Source organism: Eucyclogobius newberryi, unplaced genomic scaffold (assembly GCF_026437365.1).
Source record: "Eucyclogobius newberryi isolate DKJ021-1_F unplaced genomic scaffold, fEucNew1.0.hap1 SCAF_3, whole genome shotgun sequence".
NCBI lineage: Eukaryota > Metazoa > Chordata > Actinopteri > Gobiiformes > Gobiidae > Eucyclogobius > Eucyclogobius newberryi.
The window spans coordinates 6,361,785-6,385,399 of NW_027315945.1; the positions used below are offsets into that span (position 1 = coordinate 6,361,785).

At 46.8% G+C, this 23,615-nt stretch overlaps 1 protein-coding gene across 1 annotated transcript in view; it reads right to left on the minus strand.

Moving 5' to 3' along the window:
* thsd7ab (thrombospondin, type I, domain containing 7Ab) overlaps positions 1–23,615 on the minus strand; it is a 488,245-nt gene that overhangs the window by 142,019 nt on the left and 322,611 nt on the right. The window contains exon 13 of the mRNA XM_072460164.1: positions 9,522–9,716. Coding sequence (XP_072316265.1) covers positions 9,522–9,716 — 195 coding nt within the window. The remainder of the gene's footprint in view (positions 1–9,521; positions 9,717–23,615) is intronic.

The window sequence follows — 23,615 nt, forward strand, 5'->3', positions numbered from 1 at the left end:
CTGCCTTCAAATGAGTGGTTTGTGGCTTAAAGTTGAAGATGCACAGCGTTCAGTGGTCCTGAATTTGCATGCTTTCTGTGCTGATAAAGTCCTTGTGCAAAGTCTGTTTGGACTCACCAAGGTACCTCTCTTTTTACAACTTGCTTTTTGGTTTCTATTCACTTTGTTAAGAGCCCAATCAGGGTAACCACAGGGTGAGAAAGCATTCCGGACATGATTTTCCTCCTTCTTCTTGCCCTCTGAGCTGGCGGGCACTTCCTGGGCTCTGTGTTGTAGTGTCCTGATCACTCCCAGCTTGTGCTGTGGTGGATGGTTAGAGCCAAAGTAGGTACGGATCTGTATGTGTAGGTTTCCTATATACTTGTATTTGGAGCTTCCCTTCCACTCCTCTGATAGTGGAACAATCAAGAATGGCTAAGGGGTTCTCCTTAGAATCTTCTCTTGTAAACCTGATATTTGGGTCCACTGTATTAATGTGCTCTGAGAAGGCTTCCAGCACTTGTTTCTTGATTGTCACAAATGTGTCATCCACGTAGCGGTACCAAAGACTTGGAACAGTGCCTGAAAAGGAGGTCAGTGTACACAATGTGGCCACGATGGGAGAGACGGGAGAGCCCATTGTACAACCGTGAATCTGTCTGTAAAAATGTTCCTGCAATTGATAGTAAGCGGTGTTTAGACAGATGTCTAGTAGTTTGCAGATTGTTCAGTTGTCTGTTTGGTCCTTTCTTATAAGGTGGTGTCTTCCTGCAGTTTCGTCCTAACCGTTGCTACTGCCTCAGAGGTCGGGATGCAGGTGAAAAGGGACACCACATAATAGGAAACCATTAGATCTTCTGGGTCCATTTGGGAATGTTTCACTTTGCTCGGGACCCCAAAATAGAATTTTGGGCAAAGTTTTGAACATTTGCGTAAAACTAATTTTTGTCCATCAATGTTAATTCAAAGGCCACTCTGTAGGGGGCGCTATCATGCCCATTTCAATTTAGTTCAAACTTGAAAGTTTAACAACTGATTCAAATTTGGTCCTTTTTTTTTTTTTTATTTGCAATATCCCAAAATAAGTTGCAGCGTTTTAGGCCCTCCGCCCTGCTAGGGCTCGGGCCTAAAAATTTGATTTACATTTTCATAACCAGACAATTACTTTTTACAATTATTAAGATTTTTCTCTCTTGCTTAATCACTCTGTTGCTTGTGCAAATGTTTGTCTTTGTGCCCTTGTGGAGAGACTAATTACTGCTGCCATTGCAGGACAATCTGTTTCTCGGGTACTATACGACCATTCAACCTTTACATCTTGTCATAATCATGACCTACGTATGACTCGGACTATGAATCAAACTCTACCAAGGCATATATGTAGACAAAAACTTATATATAATTTGAGTTCTCATTAAGTGCTCTTTGTCAATTTTTTTTTGTCCGAGTGTCATTGATTGTGGGTTTTTGAAATGCCAAGATGTGAAATGATAAAATGTGAGAACAGACTTGCATAATAAATGTGGAGAGGTTGCGTTTTGGACCTTAAGTTATTCAATGATTGATGTTGATTATAAATTTTATTTTGTGATCATGTGTAAATGTGATCAAAGGGAGGAATTTGTAGTAACATTTCCACTAGCATTTGCAATTGTCCGTGTAAAGCTCACCAAATCTGTTAAGTGAATACTGTTCTGTTACCATAAATAGTTTCACTGAATGTATACTGTTGACTAAGTGTAAGTCCCAGTTGGCAAACTTATTTTAGAACCGCTAAAGTCACACAAATATTCTATATTCATGGTCTTTACATTTAGACAACAATGTTTAATTGCATCTGCCGAATCTGGATCCTATGAAGAGCACCTGAATTTAATAAAACCAAGACCACATGCCCCCGACCTGTGTGGTACCCCAAGGGTCAATCCTGGGACCACTTTTGTTCAACCTCTACATGCTGCCATTAGGTCAGTTGATACACAGCGAAAATGTGTCCTATCACAATTATGCAGACGACACTCAGATCTATATTTCACTGTCGGCAGGTGAATATGGACCAGTGATTGATCAGTCACTGCATCCAACAGATCAGTTTGTGGATGCAAAACAACTTTCTTTAGCTGAAAAGACTGAAATCATCATCTTTGGCCCACAGAAACAAAGACAAAGTGTTCGCAGTCGCCTCCAGAGCCTCGCTCTAAAACCTACAAATCTGGGGGTAATAATGAACTCAGTCTTGAACTTTAACAGCCACATCAAATCAATAACATAAGCTTTTCACCATCTAAAAAACATTGCCAAAATCAAAAGTATAAACAAAATTTACAGAGATCCAAACGAGCTGTAAAACAGCTGCAGTACATCCAGAACGCTGCTGCTCGGGTCCTGACTAGAACCAGGAAGTACAATCCCATTAGTCCTGTTCTCAGGTCTCTGCACTGCCCCCTGTGGCTCAGAGACCTCAGGGACCGGCCTCCTGCTGGTGCCCAGAGTCAGAACATGGGGAATCTGCGATTCAGTTTTATGTAGCTAACAGTTGTCCTGAAGATGTGAGTCAGGCCTCTACTCTGACAATGTTCAAATCAAAGCTAAAAACAGTTTTGTTTAGCTTTGCATATGACTGAAATGATTTTCTTTGCACTCTTCTCTTTTATGTTTTAAACTGTTTTGTGATTTCTGTCATGTCTGTGTGATTTTGATGCATTTTTCTCCTGTTGTGTGAAGCTCTTTGAATTGCCTTGTGTATGAATTGTGTTCTACAAATAAACTTGCCTTGCCAAGTGATCCAGTGAGCGCTCTCAGTTATCTCCAAATATTTCAAAATCACTGGTATTGGGACCCTTTGCCAGATAAGATACTTAGATCAGATCAATGAAAACTTGCAATACCCCCTAAAACATAAAAAACCCCACTTCTTTCACTTGTTCTTCTCTCTATTGGACTTCCGTCTTCCAGGTTATGCTATGTCTTCTGCATGGACACATAACAAATTTCTGTGAATTTACTCCAGAATTGCAACATTTTTTATCAGTTAATTCTAATTGCAGTCTTTAACTGTGTTTTGTTATTGCCAAAAAACAGAAACGTAATGTATTACGAAAACAATGACATCCCGTTAATTTACTATTAAATTAATTCTGGCATAACTAGCCCTCGGGCACCCTTCATACCTTCATAAACCTCAGGCCTCCCCAAGCCCCCCATTTTTATGCCCATTCGATTGCACTCCCGATCCGGTACAAAAGGAACTCCATTCCATGTAAGTGTGTGTCCCCGCACAGATCAGCCTACCATGGATGCTTACTTAAGATCTATGGACTTGTATAACTGGCTCAAAGCAACGAGTCCTAGCTTGAGTACAGTCAGGCCAAAATGCCTCCACTGACAGTGAAGCAGCTGCGGTGATCACAGTCACAGAAACAGCAGAGACAAGGTAGGAGGATTTGTGTCACAAAGCTCGGTCCATTGTCATTAGAGAGCTGCTGGGGCAAACTTATACCGAGAGAGACTTTTTTTGGGACAGGTAGAGTGTGCGCAGCTGCTGCACTCACAGAAGTGTGCGTAGGTGGACGCAGCGGTGCACTGCAGACACACAGTGCATGCATGTTCATCTGTAAAACGATGCATGTTTTATTACAATGCAAAAAAGTCTGAGTGTGCCTTGGCTTAAGCTAAAATAGCTTAGCTAAGCTTGTGGACAAAGACATTCCAGAGAGGACAAGATAGTCAATTTTATTCTCTCCCCCATAACTCTGTCTGTGCGAGTAAGCTCAGCGGCCAGTTCTTATAGTTTATTTTTTTTACAGCAGAATTTCTTACAGTGCAGGTAATTGTCTAACTGAATTGACTATGATTCATTGCGGCTACTGGCGAGCTGGAGTTCATTGATGTAGCTGATTTGTCCTTAAGTAAATGGCATGTCGAGAGTATGTTTCACTCATATCTGTATATGTTTCACAAGGCTAGCCCATCCAAGTTTGGAGGATTTTGTGTATCAAAATGAAATGCTTGAACGCATAATCAACGAATTTACGACGGAGTATAAGGGCTAACCCCCCCCCAAAAACTGAAATAATTAATTAACGAGAATAATGTAATTAATTAACGAGAATAATCGAATAATTTAAAGAGAATAAAGGCCCAGGTCCGATACGCGTTTCATTTTCAGCACCACGGCCAAATGCCACTTGACTTGGATGGGTTGAAAGTAAATACAAAAGCCCACAATAGATGTCGATCTTTATACGGCGGGCCTTTAGAAATCACAAACAATAATTTCCCCCTTGTAGTGCCCCCATGTCCCTCTGGTTAATGGCCTGCGCATGGCTCAGGTCCTGGACACTGGGCAGGACACTGACCGTGCTCAGAGCCACAGCCGCAACAGGCGAGGGAGTCTCGGACCATTTTCACCAATAATCTGCTCCCTCAACTTCTGCCTCTTCACCCTTCTTTGTACAAAGTCACTGTTCATTTGAGTTTTTTGTGTGCATAGGTTTTACATCAGAGCACTACGGGCTTGTGGCGCTGCAGTGTCTCACAGTTGGGATATATGTGTAAAATTACATACTCCGGTGTTGTGTGCACTTGTGTTGTTGGAGCTGCGCTCCTGTCATGGCCATAAGCACCATATGTCTTTATAATCTCCTCTCATTGTAGTTCTCAGCCTGGGCTACATGGGTGAGTTAGGCTGTAGTTGTGTTACTCGGCTGTAAGAGGTGGAATCAGTTGTATGGTTGATGGCGTGTGCGTAAAACGCATCGCTTTTTGGCTGTGCCAAACTCTATTCTCATAGAACACAAAACAGTCTGTGCTTCCACTCAGCTCCTCCTGTCTAACGCTTGGATTGTGTTTGGCACAGCCAAAAAGCGATGTTTTACGCACACGCCATCATCCATACAACTGATTCCACATCTTGATTCATGATATAAAACATGAATATATAAATGATATATAACATCATAAAATGATATATAACATCATAAGGCGCTGGTACAGCTGGCAGTCCGGTGTAAACGCTCTCTCTTCTTTCTCACACTTATTGTGCTTTATCTCCTATATTTTGTAAATATAATTAGTATATTTTTTCTATTTTACTGTACGATAGGGACACGCGCTGGAATAGTTTTTTAATTCAACTGTTTTTGACTTTTTTCGGCTGGATTTGAGCGTGTTTCGTTGCGTTCGTTGTGTTGTTGTGACGTGAGCTAGCTCCGAGCGAGCCCACCAGCCCCCCCCGCGCCCTCCGGCCGCGCTAAAGTACGGCGTGTCGTCGGTACACGTTTATATACACGTTTATATGAAAGAGGAACTTCACGAACGATCGGGACACGCACTGGAATCGCTTTAAATTAACTTGTTTTGACTTTATTAGGCTGGATTGAGTGTTTTCGTCGTGTCGTTGCGATGTGTCTTGGCTCTGAGTCCCCCGGCTCCGGCCCCGCCCCCCGCCCGGCGCCGTACCGCGTTTACACAAAGGAGGAACTCATGAAACTGCGGAGAACAGTCGTCTTACCCGGAGATCGTCACGTTATCCCGGCGGACATCCTAAGGAAAACGCAACGAGGCAGACGGGCTGGACGTAAACTCCGAGAGAAGAGAGGAGGAAACAGGAAGTCGGTTCCCGCCGTAGTCATGGGTAACGTGAGGTCCCTTCAAAATAAAATGACGGAAATAGCGAGCCTCATGCGGTCCCAGAGGATGTATAGGGACAGCAGTGTCTTGATTTTCACAGAGACCTGGTTAACAGCAGAAATGCCAGACTCTATTGTAGGTTTGGACAATTTTCATCTGCTGCGGGCGGACAGAACAAGAGAATCCGGGAAGAAAAGAGGTGGAGGTCTGGCGGTGTATGTGAACACGAGCTGGTCCAAACCCGAACACTGCACAGTGAGGGAGCAGCTATGTAACAGGGATATTGAATTATTGGCTATTGGCATGAGGCCATATTATCTGCCCCGGGAGTTCTCACATGTGATTTTGATCGCAGTCTATGTGGCCCCGTCTGCCAATGCTGAAGATGCTTGTGAAGCACTGCTCTCCTGCACTTGTAGGCTGCAAACACAGCATCCACAGGCTCTCTTCCTCATCTCTGGTGACTTTAACCACGCTTCTCCCTCTTCTGTTCTACCAACATACACCCAGTATGTTACCTGCCCCACCAGAGAGAATAGAACATTGGACTTGTTTTTTGCCAACACCAAGGAGGCTTATTCTTCTTCCCCCCTCCCTCCCCTGGGCAGCTCGGACCACAACCTTGTACATCTGAGGCCTGTGTATGAACCCATTGTGCGCAGGCAGCCTGTGGTGTCCCGTGAGGTGAGGATGTGGTCTGCTGAGAGCGAGGAGGCTCTGAGGGACTGCTTCAGCACCACTGTCTGGACTGAGCTTTATGACCCACATGGGGAGGTCATCAATACCATCACAGAGTGCATCACGGACTACATCAACTTCTGTTTTGAGAACATTGTTCCCTCCCGGACGGTGCGGTGTTTTCCAAACAACAAGCCATGGATTAACCGTGAACTGAAGGCTCTGCTGAAGGAGAAGAAGAGAGCCTTCAGGTCAGGGAACAAGGAGGAGCTGAGGACTGTGCAGAAGGAGCTGAGGAGGAAGATCAGGCAGGCTGAGGCCGGCTACAAGAGGAGGATGGAGGAGCAGCTGCAGCAGAAGAACATTCAGGGAGTGTGGAGGAGCCTGAAAACCATCTCGGGCTTCAAAATCCCCCCTGCCCAGACAGAGGGGGATCTACAGTGGGTGAATGATTTAAATGCTCACTTCTTGAGGTTTGATCGGTCACCCGCCCCTCCCCCTGCACAGCTGCATGCTCCCTCTTCCACAGCTGGACAATGCCCTGCATCTGTTCCTCTTCGCTTATCTGCCCCGGACCATCAGCTCCCCACTTCGCCTGGACTCACCCATCCCCCCAGCACACGGTCCCCCTGCCAACCACTGACTGTCACAGCAGCACAGGTGAGGAGTGAGCTGAAGAGGAATAAAGTGAGGAAGGCAGCAGGACCTGATGGCATCAGCCCCAGGCTCCTTAAGTCCTGCGCAGATGAACTGTGTGGAGTTATGGAGCATGTCTTCAACATGAGCCTGAAGCTGAGGGTGGTACCACAGGTCTGGAAGACCTCCTGTCTGGTACCTGTGCCTAAGACACCGCGCCCCAAAGACCTCAACAGCTTCAGGCCAGTGGCTCTCACGTCCCACCTGATGAAGACACTGGAGCGGCTAGTCCTGGACCACCTCCGCTCCACCGTGAGCTCAGCCATGGACCCGCTGCAGTTTGCATATCGGTCTGGCATCGGAGTGGAGGACGCCGTCATCTCCCTGCTGCACCGCTCTCTCTCTCACCTGGAAAAGCCTGGCAGCTCTGTGAGGATTCTGTTCTTCGATCTTTCCAGCGCCTTCAACACCATCCAGCCGCTGCTCCTGAGGGACAAGCTGGAGACGGCTGGTGTGGAGTATGACCTGGCAGAGTGGATCCTGGACTACCTCACAGACCGACCCCAGTTTGTGAGAGCCCGGAACTGTGTGTCTGACACTCGGACCTGCAGTGTGGGGGCGCCCCAGGGCACTGTCCTCGCGCCCTTTCTCTTCACCCTTTACACTGCAGACTTCAGACATGACACGGACAGCTGTGTCCTGCAGAAGTTCTCTGACGACTCTGCCATCATCGGACTCATCACGGACGACGATGACGCGGAGTACAGAGGACTGGCGCAGGACTTTGTGGACTGGTGTCAGCGGAACCACCTCCTCATCAACGCGGGGAAGACCAAGGAGATGGTGGTGGATTTCCGCAGACGCCACCCCACTGCCCCCTCACCAGTGAACATCCAGGGACGGGACATTGAGAGAGTGGACTCATACAAGTACCTGGGTGTTCATCTGAACCACAAACTGGACTGGACTCATAACACAGACGCACTGTACAGGAAAAGCCAGAGTCGGCTCTACCTCCTGAGGAGACGCAGGTCTTTTGGAGTGACAGGGCCACTCCTGAAGACCTTCTACGACTCTGTGGTGGCATCAGCCCTCCTGTATGGTGTGGCCTGCTGGAGCAGCAGCATCACAGAGAGGGAGAGGAGGAAGCTGGACAGAGTCATCAAGAAGTCCAGCTCCGTCCTGGGCTGTGCTCTGGACTCGGTGCAGAAGGTGGGGGACAGGAGGGTCCTGGCTGGATTCACATCTATGCTGGACCATGAGTGTCACCCCCTGCAGGACACTCTCTCCGCTCTGGAGAGCAGCTTCAGTGAGAGACTGATCCACCCTCGATGTGTGAAGGAAAGGTTCCGTAGGTCTTTCCTTCCTGCTGCTGTCAGACTTTATAACAAAAACTGTTAGTACTGAACACTCACAATACTGACCTAACCATGTGCAATTCTGTCATATGTGCAATTGCTGTTGGAATTCATGTGCAATTCATGTGCAATTACTATGAAATTCATGTGCAATCTATGTGCTGTCGTGACACATATTCATGTGCAATTACTGTCGTGATCACATGCAATGGTATTTATGTATTTATTCATTCATTTGTCTATGGGAGTTTTTATTTATTTATAGGAGATCTTCTACTGAAAGTGTTTTTCAGACTTCCTATAAGTGATCTGTTCTGTTCTTCTGTATCTACCTCTGTATCTACCTGCGTTGCACCAATGAAATTTCCCCATGTGGGACAATAAAGGAATATCTTATCTTATCTTATCTTATATCCCTTAACGCTGGTGATAAAAGTTTACTAAAAATTATGTTTTGAAAAAAACATTAAGTATAATAACAAAATGCATTAGAATGTCATGTTCACACTGTCCTCAATATCAGAATACAAATGTCCTACGATGAAGTCACATGTTCAGCTCCACAGATTCAGACTTTATGTTGTTTTTAGCGCATCACGATACACATCTCTGTATCAATACACGTATTGCCAAGAAGTCCATCATGATATATCACAATATCGATATATTGAGAACAGCCCTAGTTAACTTCTGGTTCAGTCCTGGTTTAGACCTGGTTAAACAGCAGTTTAACCTGGTTCAGCAGTGTAGTCCTGCTGTAGTCCTGGTTTAACCCTGGTTAAGTTTTGAATGAGCTCAGTTTTGGTTCATTTAAGGTGAAGTCACTTTCTTGGCACAGAACAAGGACTTTAAAACAATCCTAGCTCTATAATTAGATGTGGTTTATTTGTTTTGGACTTTTCAGTTTGTGATCGCAGTGTTTATCCCTTGTAGCATTTCAGCATGAGACCTGGTTTAGTCCTGGTCTAGTCTAGGTTTAGCTATAGTTAAGCCCTGGTTACGCATTAAGTCACGATTTGCTGTACGTCAACAATTTCCCTATGGTGACACTAAACTGTACCTTAACCTTAACCCTTGACCTTACATCTTGCTTTGTGCTGATTTAATTCATGTTCCTTCGTTTGGTCTTGGTTTACTCTTGGCAACCACACACTTATTCCTACTAATCCTCCAAAGCACACAGACATTTGGTCAGTAAAAGCTCCACTTGTGCTCAGCTTCCTCCTCTGCAGCACTCACCTATCAAAGCCCTCTTTCTGGAGCGCACCCCCACGCAGTCGGCCGTACAGGGAGAGAACTTGGACCACAGGCTGAGCTGGCAGTCATCCTGGCAGGGCAGCAGGCAGCGCTGGGTGGAGGGGGGTATGGAGCGTGTCCACCTCAGGCACTGGCCAATGTCCGCTTGGGTGCCATCCAGCTGCCGGCATGACAAAGCTAGGAAGCAGAGAGAGAGGGGGGAGAAGAAGGGGGGAGAGAGGAGTAGTTAAAGTTAATTCAAAAATGTGTGAAAATGATGATTAAACCTTAATTTTGTTACTTTTTGTTGGCCTGCTTGAGTAGACACTTATGCATTATTTTCAACATATATATTTGTTTCTATTGTTATTTTCCTTTAAACTTGCTCTTGTACTTTTGCTTCAGCGTATGTTTTAGATCTTGTTTAGAATGTATGTATTGAAAACCACACATTAATTTCTAACTATTACTATGAATTACGATGGGGGAAAAAAACAAAAGCTTGCATCCAGTTGTAATGAATGTGATTTGAGGCAGAAATGCTCAGAACGACTCTGGTGATGACTTATAAAAATCTCTCCATTTCTACCTATGAGAAATGACAAACTAGGAAATTTGAAGATTTTTTTCTGAGGATCTGAGGAAGTATATTTTAAATTTCTTTCAGTATGTGTCCTTTAAAGGTGCACTACGTAGTGGAGTGTCCACCACTTGCTTGTCACTACCTATGGAGAACGGCAGTTCAATATAGCAATCAGTGATTTTTGACTACAGGATAGGATGCTGCTGAATCCTACATGTATCACAGAAGACACTAGCCTCCTCTACCCCATTGCCTACACTTCTACCCCCTGTTACATCCCCATATTTTTCTCTCTACTTCTTCTGTCTTGTTCATTTTATCTGTATATTAATGTGTTCTGTACGTGTTGTCCCCCCTGTCTATAAATACCCCCCCCCTTTTTTATTATGTTCAGCGTCTTTGGGTCACTGAAAAGCGCTATATAAATAAAAGTTATTATTATTATTATTATTAGAAGAAAAAACACCAATAATCGGAAAGTTAAGTATTTCCAGAGCAATGAGATATTGGAGGAAATGGGAATTTTCAGTGCAATGAATGACGGACTGTCTTGATTGCAGGAGAATAAAGATTACGCAAACATGCATGAATCACTCTAAATACAATTTCAAGAGTATCAATCATGGTGATTCTGTGATAACGCTGCACCGGCGTTTCCACGTCCGAACACCTGCTCCACCACGAGCGGCACGCACCACCACGAGCCGCACGCACCACGAGCGAGCGGCACCGCTTCTCCTCCGCTGCACCGGCGTTTCCACGCCCGATCACCGGCTCCACCACGAGCGGCACGCACCACCACGAGCGGCACGCACCGCCACGAGCCGCACGCGGCTCCGCTTCTCCGCTGCACCGGCGTTTCCACGCCCGAACACCGGCTCCGCGCTCCCGCACCCGCCGCCCCGGAGGTCTGTACCTGGGCGAAGGTGTGGCCCCAGCCCGCCACAGGAGCAGACACGGAGAGCGGGGCACCGGCTCCACCCGGAGAAAAGCAGCCCCATACAACCAAGGTACAGCCCCGTTTCTCTGCTTTCCCCGCTCCACAGACGGGGGCGATCTGGTCACAAAACTGGACTCAAATGCGTCTTGATTGGGCTAGAGCAACGCCGGCGTCTGGTATGTGGACTGCCGCTTCTGTCCCAACGTCTTTGTTTTGTTAGTCGTTTCCATTGTTTTGTTTTGTTCCCGCGTCTCTGTGTTGTCTTCTGTCTACATCCCTGTTCCTTAACTTCATCGGACATTACTGCACCGTCCATCACTCATCTCCTCCCTCACTCCTGGACTATCTACTGCCCTAGCCGCCAGCTAACAGCTGGCTTAACACCTGCTGAGGTCCGTCATGGTATCGCGGGGCCTCCCTGCCGTGCAGACAAGGTCTGGGGCAACCAACGCCACTCACTCCACCAGCTTCAACACCCGGTCCACTGCTGCTTTTTCACAACTCTCTGCCCACCAGCTTCTAGTTAACCAGCTTCTAGCCACCGCCAACATACTAACTGGATTACTCTCATCTGCTGCTACGTTCCATCTCCTCCTCGGACTATCACTCCCGCGCCTCCAGGCCAGCGCTCCACCAACTTCTCGCCTAATCACCTACACCGCTGCTGACCTTCACCTCCTCAACCATAACCACCGTCTCCCAGCTGCTGCTGCCTCTGCAGCTAGCTCAGCTGGGATCCTTCGCCGGCCCCGCTACATCCACCGGGGCTCTGGTCTCTCCCATAACCAACACTCCAACGACGGCTCACCTATCCCCTCACTCTGGACTAGTTTTCGCCCCCCCGTCACCCCCACCTGCCGCACTGCCAACCTCAACAACCTCCGCCCCCCCACCCCTGCGCCCCCATCCATCTCCGCGCCCCCATCCATCTCCCTTGCACTGCTGAACTGCCGCTCCCTCTCCAACAAATCACCTGTTATATCTGAACTGCTACTGGACAATAACATTGATCTGCTTCTCCTCTGTGAAACATGGCAACAGCCCCTGGACTTATATGCTCTCAACCAAGCCACTTCCTCCAACTACACTTACACTGCCAAACCCCGCCTCTCCGGGCGTGGGGGAGGTCTTGCTGTTGTTCATAAAAAATCTACATCCATCACCGAACTGAACCACAACCTTCCATCCATCTCATCATTTGAATACCTCGCCTTCTCCCTCCCCACCTCTATCACCGCTATCCTGATCTATCGTCCCCCAAAGCCCCACCCCTCTTTCCTCACTGAATTGTCTGAACTCCTCACCATCGCATCCTCTCTCTCTGCCCGCCTCCTACTCACTGGTGACTTCAACATCCACATTGACTGCCCCAACGCCCCACTGACATCCGACTTCCTCTCTCTCCTGGACTGCTTCCATCTCACCCAACACATTGACTTCCCCACCCATACCAAAGGCCACACTCTGGACTTAGTCTGTTCCTCTCTCCTACCCATATCTAAGCCCCACCCCCTCCCCTTCCCTCTCTCTGATCATTTCTGCATCCTTTTCTCCGCCCCCCTACCCTCGCCCCACAACCCCAAAAAACGCACCATCACCTACCGCAATATCAAGTCAGTCAACCCCCTCACGCTCTCCCAGCTCATATCCTCTGCTTTCCCCCCTGACTCCCCCCCCTCTTCCCCCGACGACTATGCTGTCATGCTCAACACCACCCTCTCCGACTCCCTTGACTCCCTAGCCCCCTGGAAAACCTCCTCCGTCTCATACATCAACCCCGCCCCCTGGTACACCCCTGAACTCCGCACCATGAAGCAGACTGGCCGCCAACTCGAACGACTCCTCAAAAGAACCCGCCTCACCGTCCACGCCGAAGCTTTCAAATTACACATCTCCTCCTACCGTGACGCTCTCCAAGCCGCCAAATCTGCCCACCTCTCCACCCTCATCAACAGCTCCCACCGGAGCCCTCGCACCCTGTTCTCCACCGTCAACAACCTGCTCCAGCCACCGGACATCACTCCACCCTCCTCCCCTGACCTCTGCAACTCTTTCCTCCTTGCCTTCAATGACAAAATTTCCAAAATCAACAGCTCCATGACTGCCGTCTCCATTAACTCCATCACCACCCCCCCCCCCCCCTGCCCCCCCCCTCTCCCTGACCACCCACCCTTCCCTCCCCTCACCACCTTCTCCTCTGTTAACTCCTCTCATATCATAGACCTCATCACCGCTTCCAAAACCACCACCTGCTCTCTCGACCCCCTCCCAACGACTCTAACCAAGGCTTGCCTCCCTGCTCTCATCCCCCATCTCACCACCCTCTTCGGCCATGTTCCTTCCATCTACAAACTGGCCTCCATCACCCCCATCCTCAAAAAACCCACCCTAGATTCCGCCAACCTCTCCAACTACCGCCCCATCTCCAACCTGCCGTTCCTCTCAAAAACGCTGGAACGCATCGTCGCCGCCCAACTTCACACCCACCTCCAGTCAAACAACCACTATGAAGCCCTCCAATCTGGCTTCCACCCACTTCACAGTACTGAAACAGCCCTGGTCAAAGTACTCAACGATCTCCTCACCTCTGCAGACTCCGGGGCCCTCAACATCCTGTTACTACTAGACCTCAGCGTAGCCTTTGACACTATAAACCATTCCATCCTCCTACAAAGGCTGCGCCAACTGGGTGTTGAGGGCTCTGCACTTGACTGGCTCACATCCTACCTCACCAACAGGCAAGAGTTCATTTCCCTCTCCGGTCACTCAGCCACCCTCTCCCCAGTAACGCAGGGGTCCCCCAGGGCTCAGTCCTCGGCCCCCTCCTCTTCATCTGCTACATCTTCCCCCTTGGTCACATCCTCCGCCAACTCAACCTGGACTTTCACTGCTACGCTGACGACACCCAGATATACCTCACCACCAAATCCACCCAAAACCCTCCCCTCAGCCACATCGAAACCTGCATCTCTACAATAAAATCATGGCTCACTCTCAACTTCCTCAAACTGAACAGTGACAAAACAGAGCTCCTCCTCATTGGCACCAAATCCACTCTCAATAAAACTGGTCCCTTTTCACTCAGCATCGACACCTCGACCATCACCCCCTCTACCCTGGTACGCAATCTCGGTGTCATCATGGACCCCACCCTCTCCTTCACTCCCCATGTCAGCCACATCGTCAAGACCTCATACTTCCACCTCCGCCGCATCGCCAAAATCCGACACTGCCTCACCCTCCCCGCTGCTGAATCCCTCATCCATGCCTTCATCTCCTCCCGCTTTGACTACTGCAACTCCCTCCTCACTGGCATCTCCTCCCATTCCCTCCATAGACTCCAAATGGTCCAAAACTCCGCTGCCCGCCTCCTTACCCACACCCGGTCCCGTGATCACATCCCTCCCGTTCTCCGCTCTCTCCATTGGCTCCCCATCAAGCAGCGCATAAACTTTAAAATACTCCTCCTCACCTTCAAAGCTCTTCACCACCTTGCCCCCCCCCTACCTGTCTGACCTCCTCATCCCCCACCGCCCCTCCCGAGCTCTCCGATCCTCCTCCTCTCTCACCCTGACTGCACCAACATCCCGACTCAAAACTTTTGGCGACAGAGCATTCTCCCGAACAGCACCCCGACTCTGGAACTCCCTCCCCCAACCTGTCCGCCACTCTCCCTCACTCACAACATTCAAATCCCGCCTAAAAACATACCTCTTCACCCAAGCTTATGACCTCCCCTACCCCTAGCCTCCTCTACTCCATTGCCTACTCTTCTACCCCCTGTTACATCCCCATCTTTTTCTCTCTACTTCTTCTGTCTTGTTCATTTTATCTGTATATTAATGTGTATTGTACGTGTTGTCCCCCCCTGTCTGTAAATACCCCCCCCCCCTTTTTTATATATGTTCAGCGTCTTTGGGTCACTGAAAAGCGCTATATAAATAAAAGTTATTATTATTATTATTAAGTGGATAAATGAGAAGGTAATACAATTATAACATGGCTAAAATCTCTTAACATTTTGCCAAGATGTCTCCTTTGATCAACATATGAATACAAAAAAAAACATCACATGTTACACATATAATTGACAATAAAAAGATACAGATGTGGCAGTTCTTCTTGATGCATCCAATAAAACCCCACTTCCTAAAACAGCTGAGTCCACAGCACACAGGAGATCAGCAGAAGTTCAAACTTCTCTTTATCCTGGCTTTGCTAAAAAAAAAAAAAAAATACTATCACTGCTTCTCCTCCTCCTGTCTCTGCTGCTGTCAGACTTCATAACACTGCAGATGAGACAATTCCTCTGTGCTGCCCCCGGTGGTGGGGTGTTTGTTTTTACACACTTCTGTTCTGCCAACATACACCCAGTATGTTACCTGTCCCACCAGAGACAATAAAACATTGGATTTATTCTTTGCCAACACCAAGGAGGCTTATTCCTCCTCCCTCCCCTGGGCAGCTCGGACCACAATCTTGTACATCTGCGGCCTGTGTATGAACCTATTGTGCGCAGGCAGCCTGTGGTGCCCTGTGTGGTGAGGAGGTGATCTGCTGAGAGCGAGGAGGCTCTGAGGGACTGCTTCAGCACCACTGTCTGGACCGAGCTTTACGACCATGGGGAGGACATCAACGCCACCACAGAGTGCATCACGGACTACATCAACTTCTGTTTTGAGAACACTGTTCCCTCCCGGACGGTGCAGTCTTTTCCAAACAACAAGTCGTGGATTATCCGTGAACTGAAGGCTCTGCTGAAGGAGAAGAAGAGAGCCTTCAGGTCAGGGAACAAGGAGGAGCTGAGGACTGTGCAGAAAGAGCTGAGGAGGAAGATCAGGCAGGCTGAGGCCGGCTACAAGAGGAGGATGGAGGAGCAGCTGCAGCAAAAGAACATTCAGGGAGTGTGGAGGAGCCTGAAAACCATTTCAGGCTTCAAAAAAAAACCCTGCCCAGACAGAGGGAGACCTACAGTGGGTGGACGATTTAAATACCCACTTCTTGAGGTTTGATCAATCACCCATCCCTCCCCCTGCACAGCTGCATGCCCTCTCTTCCACAGCCGGACAATGGTCCGACGGTGGAGCGGCTGGTCCTGGACCACCTCCGCTCCACCGTGAGCCCAGCCATGGACCCGTTGTAGTTCGCAAACCGGCCTGGCATCGGAGTGGAGGACGCCGTCATCTCCCTGCTGCACCGCTCTCTCTCTCACCTGGAGAAACCTGGCAGCTCTGTGGGGATCCTGTTTTTTTTTATCTCTCCAGCGCCTTCAACACCATTCAGCCGCTGCTCCTGAGGGACAAGCTGGAGACTGCTGGAGTGGAGTATGAACTGGCAGAGTGGATCCTGGACTACCTCACAGACCGACCCCAGTTTGTGAGAGCCCGGGACTGTGTGTTTGACACTCGGACCTGCAGTGTGGGGGCACTGTCCTCGCGCCCTTTCTCTTCACCCTCTACACTGCAGACCTCAGACACGACACGGACAGCTGTGTTCTGCAGAAGTTCTCTGACGACTCATCATCGGACTCATCACAGACGACGATGATGCAGAGTATAGAGGACTGGCGCAGGACTTTGTGGACTGGTGTCAGCGGAACCACCTCCTTATCAACGCGGGGAAGACCAAGGAGATGGTGGTGGACTTCCGTAGACGCCACTCTGCTGCCCCCTTACCAGTGAACATCCAGGGAAGGGACGTTGAGAGAGTGGATTCATACAAGTACCTGGGTGTTCATCTGAACCACAAACTGAACTGGACTCACAACACAGACGCACTGTACAGGAAGAGCCAGAGTCGGCTCTACCTCCTGAGGAGACTCAGGTCTTTTGGAGTGACAGGGCCACTCCTGAAGACCTTCTACGACTCTGTGGTGGCATCAGCCCTCCTGTACGGTGTGGTCTGCTGGAGCAGCAGCATCACAGAGAGGGAGAGGAAGAAGCTGGACAAAGTCATCAAGAAGTCCAGCTCCGTCCTGGGCTGCGCTCTGGACTCGGTGCAGGAGGTGGGGGACAGAAGGGTCCTGGCTAAATTCACATCTATGCTGGACCATGAGTCTCACCCCCTGCAAGACACTCTGTCCGCTCTGGAGAGCAGCTTCAGTGAGAGACTGATCCACCCTTGCTGTGTGAAGGAAAGGTTTCGCAGGTCTTTCCTTCCTGCTGCTGTCAGACTCTACAACAAACACTGCTAGCCCTGAACATGTGCAATACTGATGTAACCATGTGCAATACCATCATATTCATGTGCAATACTTAATTAACCATGTGCAATACCTGTAAATATGAGTGTTCTATTTTGTTTTTATTTGGTTTACTTACCTGCTAATAGTATTACCTAGTCTTGTGCAAGCTATTTTTACTTTATTTTTTACTTTATTTTTATTTTATTCTATTATCATTATTATTTTATTTTTATTATCTTATTTTTATCTTTTTATTTTTATTTATCTATTTTATTTTATTTCCCCCCTCCATTCCCTATTAAGATAGGAGAGGAGTTTTGTTAATAAGAGTTTTTTGTTTTTGTTCATAAGAGTTCAATTAAGAGTGTGTTTTTGAAACTTCCAATAATCTGTTCTTTCCTCCTGTTTCTATTGCGTTGTAACAATGAAATATCCCCTTGTGTGGATATTAAAGGATTATCTTATCTTACACACATATCCGTTTTTGTGGTTTAGCCTGCCTTTTTGGCAAAACCAGTCCGGTGGTGGTTTATGTGGGCTACATGTTCCTGAGGTCCTAGAGAGGCGGGGCTTGGATAGAAAGACTTGAAAAAAATTGAAAAAAAAATCACGTCTATTTAACATCCTGGTACAAGCTACAGAACTCTATACACAGCTCTCTGACCTGGTTGTGGCTTAGGCGGCCGTGGTTTATTCGGACCAAAAATAGTATTATAGGGACTTTAAAGGGTCAAGGACGTCATTAATTTATGCATTCATCAGCATAAACACACACAGACCAGAAAAAAATATTTATAGGGACTTTAAAGGGACAATGGCGTCAATTCATTAGCATAAACACACAAACCAGAGACCAATATGAATTAGGAGAACAATAATTACATTGATCAATCACTCAGTATTCTTTGATCAATTATTGTTTAAAAGCCATTTCTGCCCCATAAAACTATTTCGTTTTTTGAACAATAAATATTTGTGCAGTCAAGTCAGTCTTAAAAGTATGATGTGGGCCGCAGTCGACGGCAGGGGCCTCGACGACCAGATCTCCAGACACAGACACTAACTCTAGGGATATGGAATGTCACCTCGCTGGGGGGGAAAGAGCCTGAGCTTGTGCGGGAGGTTGAGCGATATCGACTAGATATAGTCGGTCTCACCTCCACGCACAGTTTGAGCTCTGGAAGCATCTCCTCGAGAGGGGCTGGACACTCCACTTCTCTGGTGTAGGGGACCCATACGTCCCAAAAGACCTTTGAAAGACAGTACCTTTTCACAGCTCAACACACTGTTGCAGAAATCAAAGCATAGTGTTGGGTGTAAAGGAACGACCCCCCACGGACAGGACACTGTCTTCACCAGAGCCCTTCCCCCTGAATCTGATAAGAGACATTCCTCAGGACTAAGTTAGTGACTATATTTCCCATCGAAACCGACTTAATGCTGACTGTGTGATCTACACTTGTGACTAAATCATGTTTTAGTTTCGTTTGCCACAAGAACTGGTTTGAAGTGTCTTCATGTCGTACTTAATGTATCTTCTCATTACCTGCTATTGATGTGTGTTCGTTGACAATGTTGTGTATTTTATTGTGGTTACATGTCATTTTTGTTGGTTTGAGTTAAATTTGCCCAAACTGAGAATAAGTTTGACCAAGAGTTAAAGCCACTCCCGCTAGGCCACTCCTCCCAGGTCAAAAAAAGAGCAGGCTCAGTTCTGCTCTCTCTCTCTTCTTTCGCCGGCACGTGACCTGCCAGGACGACACACCGGGTTGGGGACCCCCGCAGGGGCCCCTCCCTCACCAGGGAGGCTGCATTGTCTTCCAAACTCGGCTTTCACCAGCAACCCGAACATGCATAATTCAACGGACCCTGGACTCGTCAAACTCTCCGAATGCTAAACCTGCTCGAGCATCAGCGCCCGGACAGCTCCAAGGACGCAAAGAACTCTGAGGACGCAAAGATGTGGGAGGCCTTGCTCCACATCTTCCTCGGACACTTGAGATCTGAGAGTAGCTGATATTTACAGAGTGGCATTTAAAGACAGGTTCCCTTGAATTATTCCCCAAAACCAATCAAAACCTAATTCTTAATACCAGCATTTCTTCTAACTAAGTTGAGCCCAAGCACAGCCTGTGTAACCAAATGTGTCATTAATTGATTTTATATCTTTGTTTATTAAACCACACAAAACCATCCTGGTTTATAGAGCCTTTGTATTGATCTTTATAGAATTATGATTGTCGGTCAATGAATTGTGTACTCCCTTTCAGAGAATGAGACTGAGTAGATGTTAATGTTTTGCTGAACAAGCTTCAGATGGTGCCTTTTTAAATATAAATATGAACATTAACTACCTAAAGTGCTACACGTGTTGTCCACGATGAAATGGCTAGTCCCAGAGAATATACATTCCATCTAGGTACAAATGTGTGAGCAGGAAACGAGTATAATTACCCTACACTGGTGTTGCCCGCGGGGAGAGGCGGCGGGCTGGTGTGGGCTTATAGCCCCTCAGCTCAGCCGCCACGTGTTGGAGTGCACCCTGGTGGACGAGAGGGTCGCGTCCCTTCGCCTTCGGGTTGGGGACAGGTCACTGTTGTGTCGGCCTACGGGCCGAACAGCAGTGCAGAGTACCCGGCCTTCTTGGAGTCCTTGGGAGGGGTACTGGACAGTGCACCGACCGGGGACTCCATTGTTCTACTAGGGGACTTCAACGCCACGGCAATGACAGTGACACCTGGAGAGGGGTGATCGGGAAGAACGGTTTCCCCAATCTGAACCCGAGCGGTGTTCAGTTATTGGACTTCTGTGCTAGCCACGGATTGTCCATAACGAACACCATGTTCAACCACAAGGGGGTCCATCAGTGCAAGTGACACCAGGACACCCTAGGCCGGAGGGCAATGATCGACTTTGTTGTTGTGTCATCTGACCTCCGGCCACGTGTCTTGGAGACTCGGGTGAAGAGAGGGACAGAGTTGTCAACCCTAACCCTAACCTGGTTGACAGTTGGATCCGCTTGCGGAGGAGGAAGCCGGACATATCCGGCTGGGGACATTGAGTCCGAGTGGACCATGTTCTCCACCTCCATTGTTGATGCGGCTGTCAAAGTGATAGCAGCTGTCAAAAAGGTCTCTTAATGAAGAGAATCTCTCATACAAAACACCTATAGGCCATAGGCTGTAGCCTGTATCGTTCAAGTTCACTACACCTGTCAAATAACTAAAAAAATACTTCAAATATAAAATTATCATTGTACTATTAGCTCATGACCAAAAGTTCTGCACTCGCATCGTACCAGTTTTTTTTACGGCGATAACTTAAATGCGGAACTATATTCTCAGCCTGATAGCGCAATATCCCTACGCCTGAATCATTCCGCCTCTGAATCAGCCAATCAGGTGAGAGATTACTACAAAAACATCAAACATGGCTGCTCCCATGGAGCGGCATGTTGTCTCTCGAGCCGATAGAAAACGCTATGAAAATATGGATTACACGTGCATCACACACATTTCATCGGTAGAAAAAGAACAAACACAGCCACTGACTGTTTCCCGCTGGAGGAAGCTGTTGACTTGTGCTCGGAAGTGGATAGAAATCGATGGAATAGACCGCGCGTTAACAACAGCTGTTCGTGTACACGATGACGACTTCGCCAAACAAAACTATCCTACGTCTTCTGTGGCTTCTTCGGACGAAAATCTTGCTCATCTTCTGGAGAGTAACAAGCCAGGCTTTCACCCTACATGCTATAGACGTTTCATTGACAAGAAACAAATTACTAGTGCTAAAAAGCTTGCGGCAAAACAGTTGGTCTGTGGGCAGCATGGAGAGGGTGACGATGACGCTGAATCTACCAAATCAACTCTGCCACCTTCTGCCAAACGACTGAGATCTACCACAGATGTTAAAGGCGCAATGGACGATTTTTCGACAATTTGAGAATGCAGGTGGAAGTGCGCATGCGCACTCCCCCGTGCGGACTGATACAACACACATGTGCGTTTGTTTATTAGCGCAACGGAGCGCATCGCATCGCTCGTCTCCCGTAGATTTATGTCCACTTCTGCGTCAGCTCGAACTGTCTTTCTCCGTCTTCATTTTGCCCCGTACACTGAGGGAACTATATTATGATAGATCCATGCGCTTAGGCACACGGAAACTTGGGGACGAACCGCACGCGGCTGCAGGTGAGCGATAGGTGCGTTTTATGATTGATACGTGGCAGGACAAATGATTTGTCCACGCCACGAGGAAATATGATAAAAAATTTGCTGAAAAAAATTGTCCATTCCACCTTTAAGACAAAATCATCTAAAAAGTCAAGCAATGTACTTCCTGCAGTTTGCATAATTTGCAAGAAGATTGATCGCTGTATCAAAGAGGCTCACAAGACAAAGAAAGATAAATTGGTCCAAGCTGAAACTTTAACTGCTGGTGAGTAGATTATATACTGATTCTGGCATATGTGTTGTCTCTTGCTCGTGGTAAATAGGACTAATCACAGTGAAATAAGTTGGCCAAAATATACATATATGTCCTAGTTTATTACATGTAGGTGTAGATGTAATGTATGCAAGACTGTATGATAATGTGAGTTGAATAAAAGGGCAATACAACTTTTGCGATTGTCGGTGTAATCCCTCATTCGTCCAGGCATGTTCCATAGTAGAAAAAGCTTCAGTTGTAGTCATCTGGACTCAGTTTGAAAAAATAGACGTTTCGACTCTCATCCAAGAGTCATTGTCAATAAAAGAATTTAGATCGAGAACTCCGATATTAATACTGTTCTGTGGTAAGACCCGCCCATTGGGAGGAGCCTTCCTGAAGTAGAAAGAGTTGTTTGTTTCAACAGAAACTCCCCCCTTGTATCTACCGAGCTAGCCTATTCAGAATCTTAATGGGCTATTAGAATCCTCTTTGTCTTTGTGAGACCCTGGCTCAACCACCCTGAGTACCTGATTAGCATCTAAATGTCCTGGTCCTGGTCCTCTACCTTTCCAGGGGTTCAGTATCCCATTATAAATAATCTTAATCTTCCTGTTATTTATAATGGGATACTGATTGCCATTGAAGGCACCTCTATCACAAGAGGTGTTACAAAGAATACACAAGCTTTCTGACAAAGAAGACAAGTGATGAAAAGTATCATTTTGGTAATCAAATAAAATATATATATTTCCATATATTTAGATGAATTCATAATTTAATTGTAATGACTACACGATAATTTTAAAGACGTTTGAATCAAAGCATATTTCTGTTTGTAGGGAGCTAGAATATTTCAATCACTGACCAATCACTGCATGTCCTTGCTTTATACAGGATACCTAAAGTCTGGGAGTATGGCGATGCATATACAGCATTCTGTGACACTATCATCCGGACACAACTGATTGAAAACCAGGAAATCCTCAGAATGAAGATGCTCTTGTCCCTGTTCCAGAAATTCATCAAAAAACACCCTGGTCATGGAAGTTATCGGTAATTAAATTCTTCTTATTGTTTATGAAAGAAAAAAAAAGGAAGATCAGATAAACATCACAGCTATGTTTATTCATGAAATTTCATTCAAGATCAAACCAATCCTGTTAGCTACAGGAGTCTACATATTTTCATTCATTTTATTTATTTATACAGGGAAAACCCAAAGAGAAAAGTGGTTACCCTGTTAAAACACAACACAAAATAAACAACAAACATAGGATACTAAAACACAAATAAAATAATTTCTATCTACCAATACTTATGAATTTCTATTCCTTGTCTAATTTTTACAGATCCGATCTTCTGAAGAAGAGATTACAGCGAGACTTCCCACAGGTGAATTTCCACAAACCTGAGTGAAATGGTTTCCACAGAGACTACAGGACTTCTCCACCAGGGTTTTTTTGACTGAAATAGATATGTCAGTTTCTGAGATGTCATGTAGTGATGGAGAAATGGTGCCAGAAAGTGGTAAAGATGCAGCACTGCGAGAGCACTCAAGGACAGTTTACAGTGCAGGTGTATTGCTGAAACAAGCGGTCAAGAGTGCCCCTAGGATGGATGAAACAAGCGGTCAAGAGTGCCCCTAGTATGGATGTAAATTGGCCTCCTACATCAGAGGATCTAAATGTTTTCTCTGCCAGAAAGATTGTGCCAATTGAACTTTATAACTTACTAGCTATGATTGTAATTATTTGTTCATATTGTAAATACATTACATAAAATTATATCCGTTCTATAGAATAAAACTTTTACAAATAGCCTATGTTTGCTTTCTTCAAATGGGCAACTGGTGTTGAAAGGGTTAAAACACTACTTTTAGATTATGTTTTTATAGTGTAGTATGAATCAAGACTAGAGAATTTGTAATTGTTGAAGCATTCAGTTGAATACTAAATG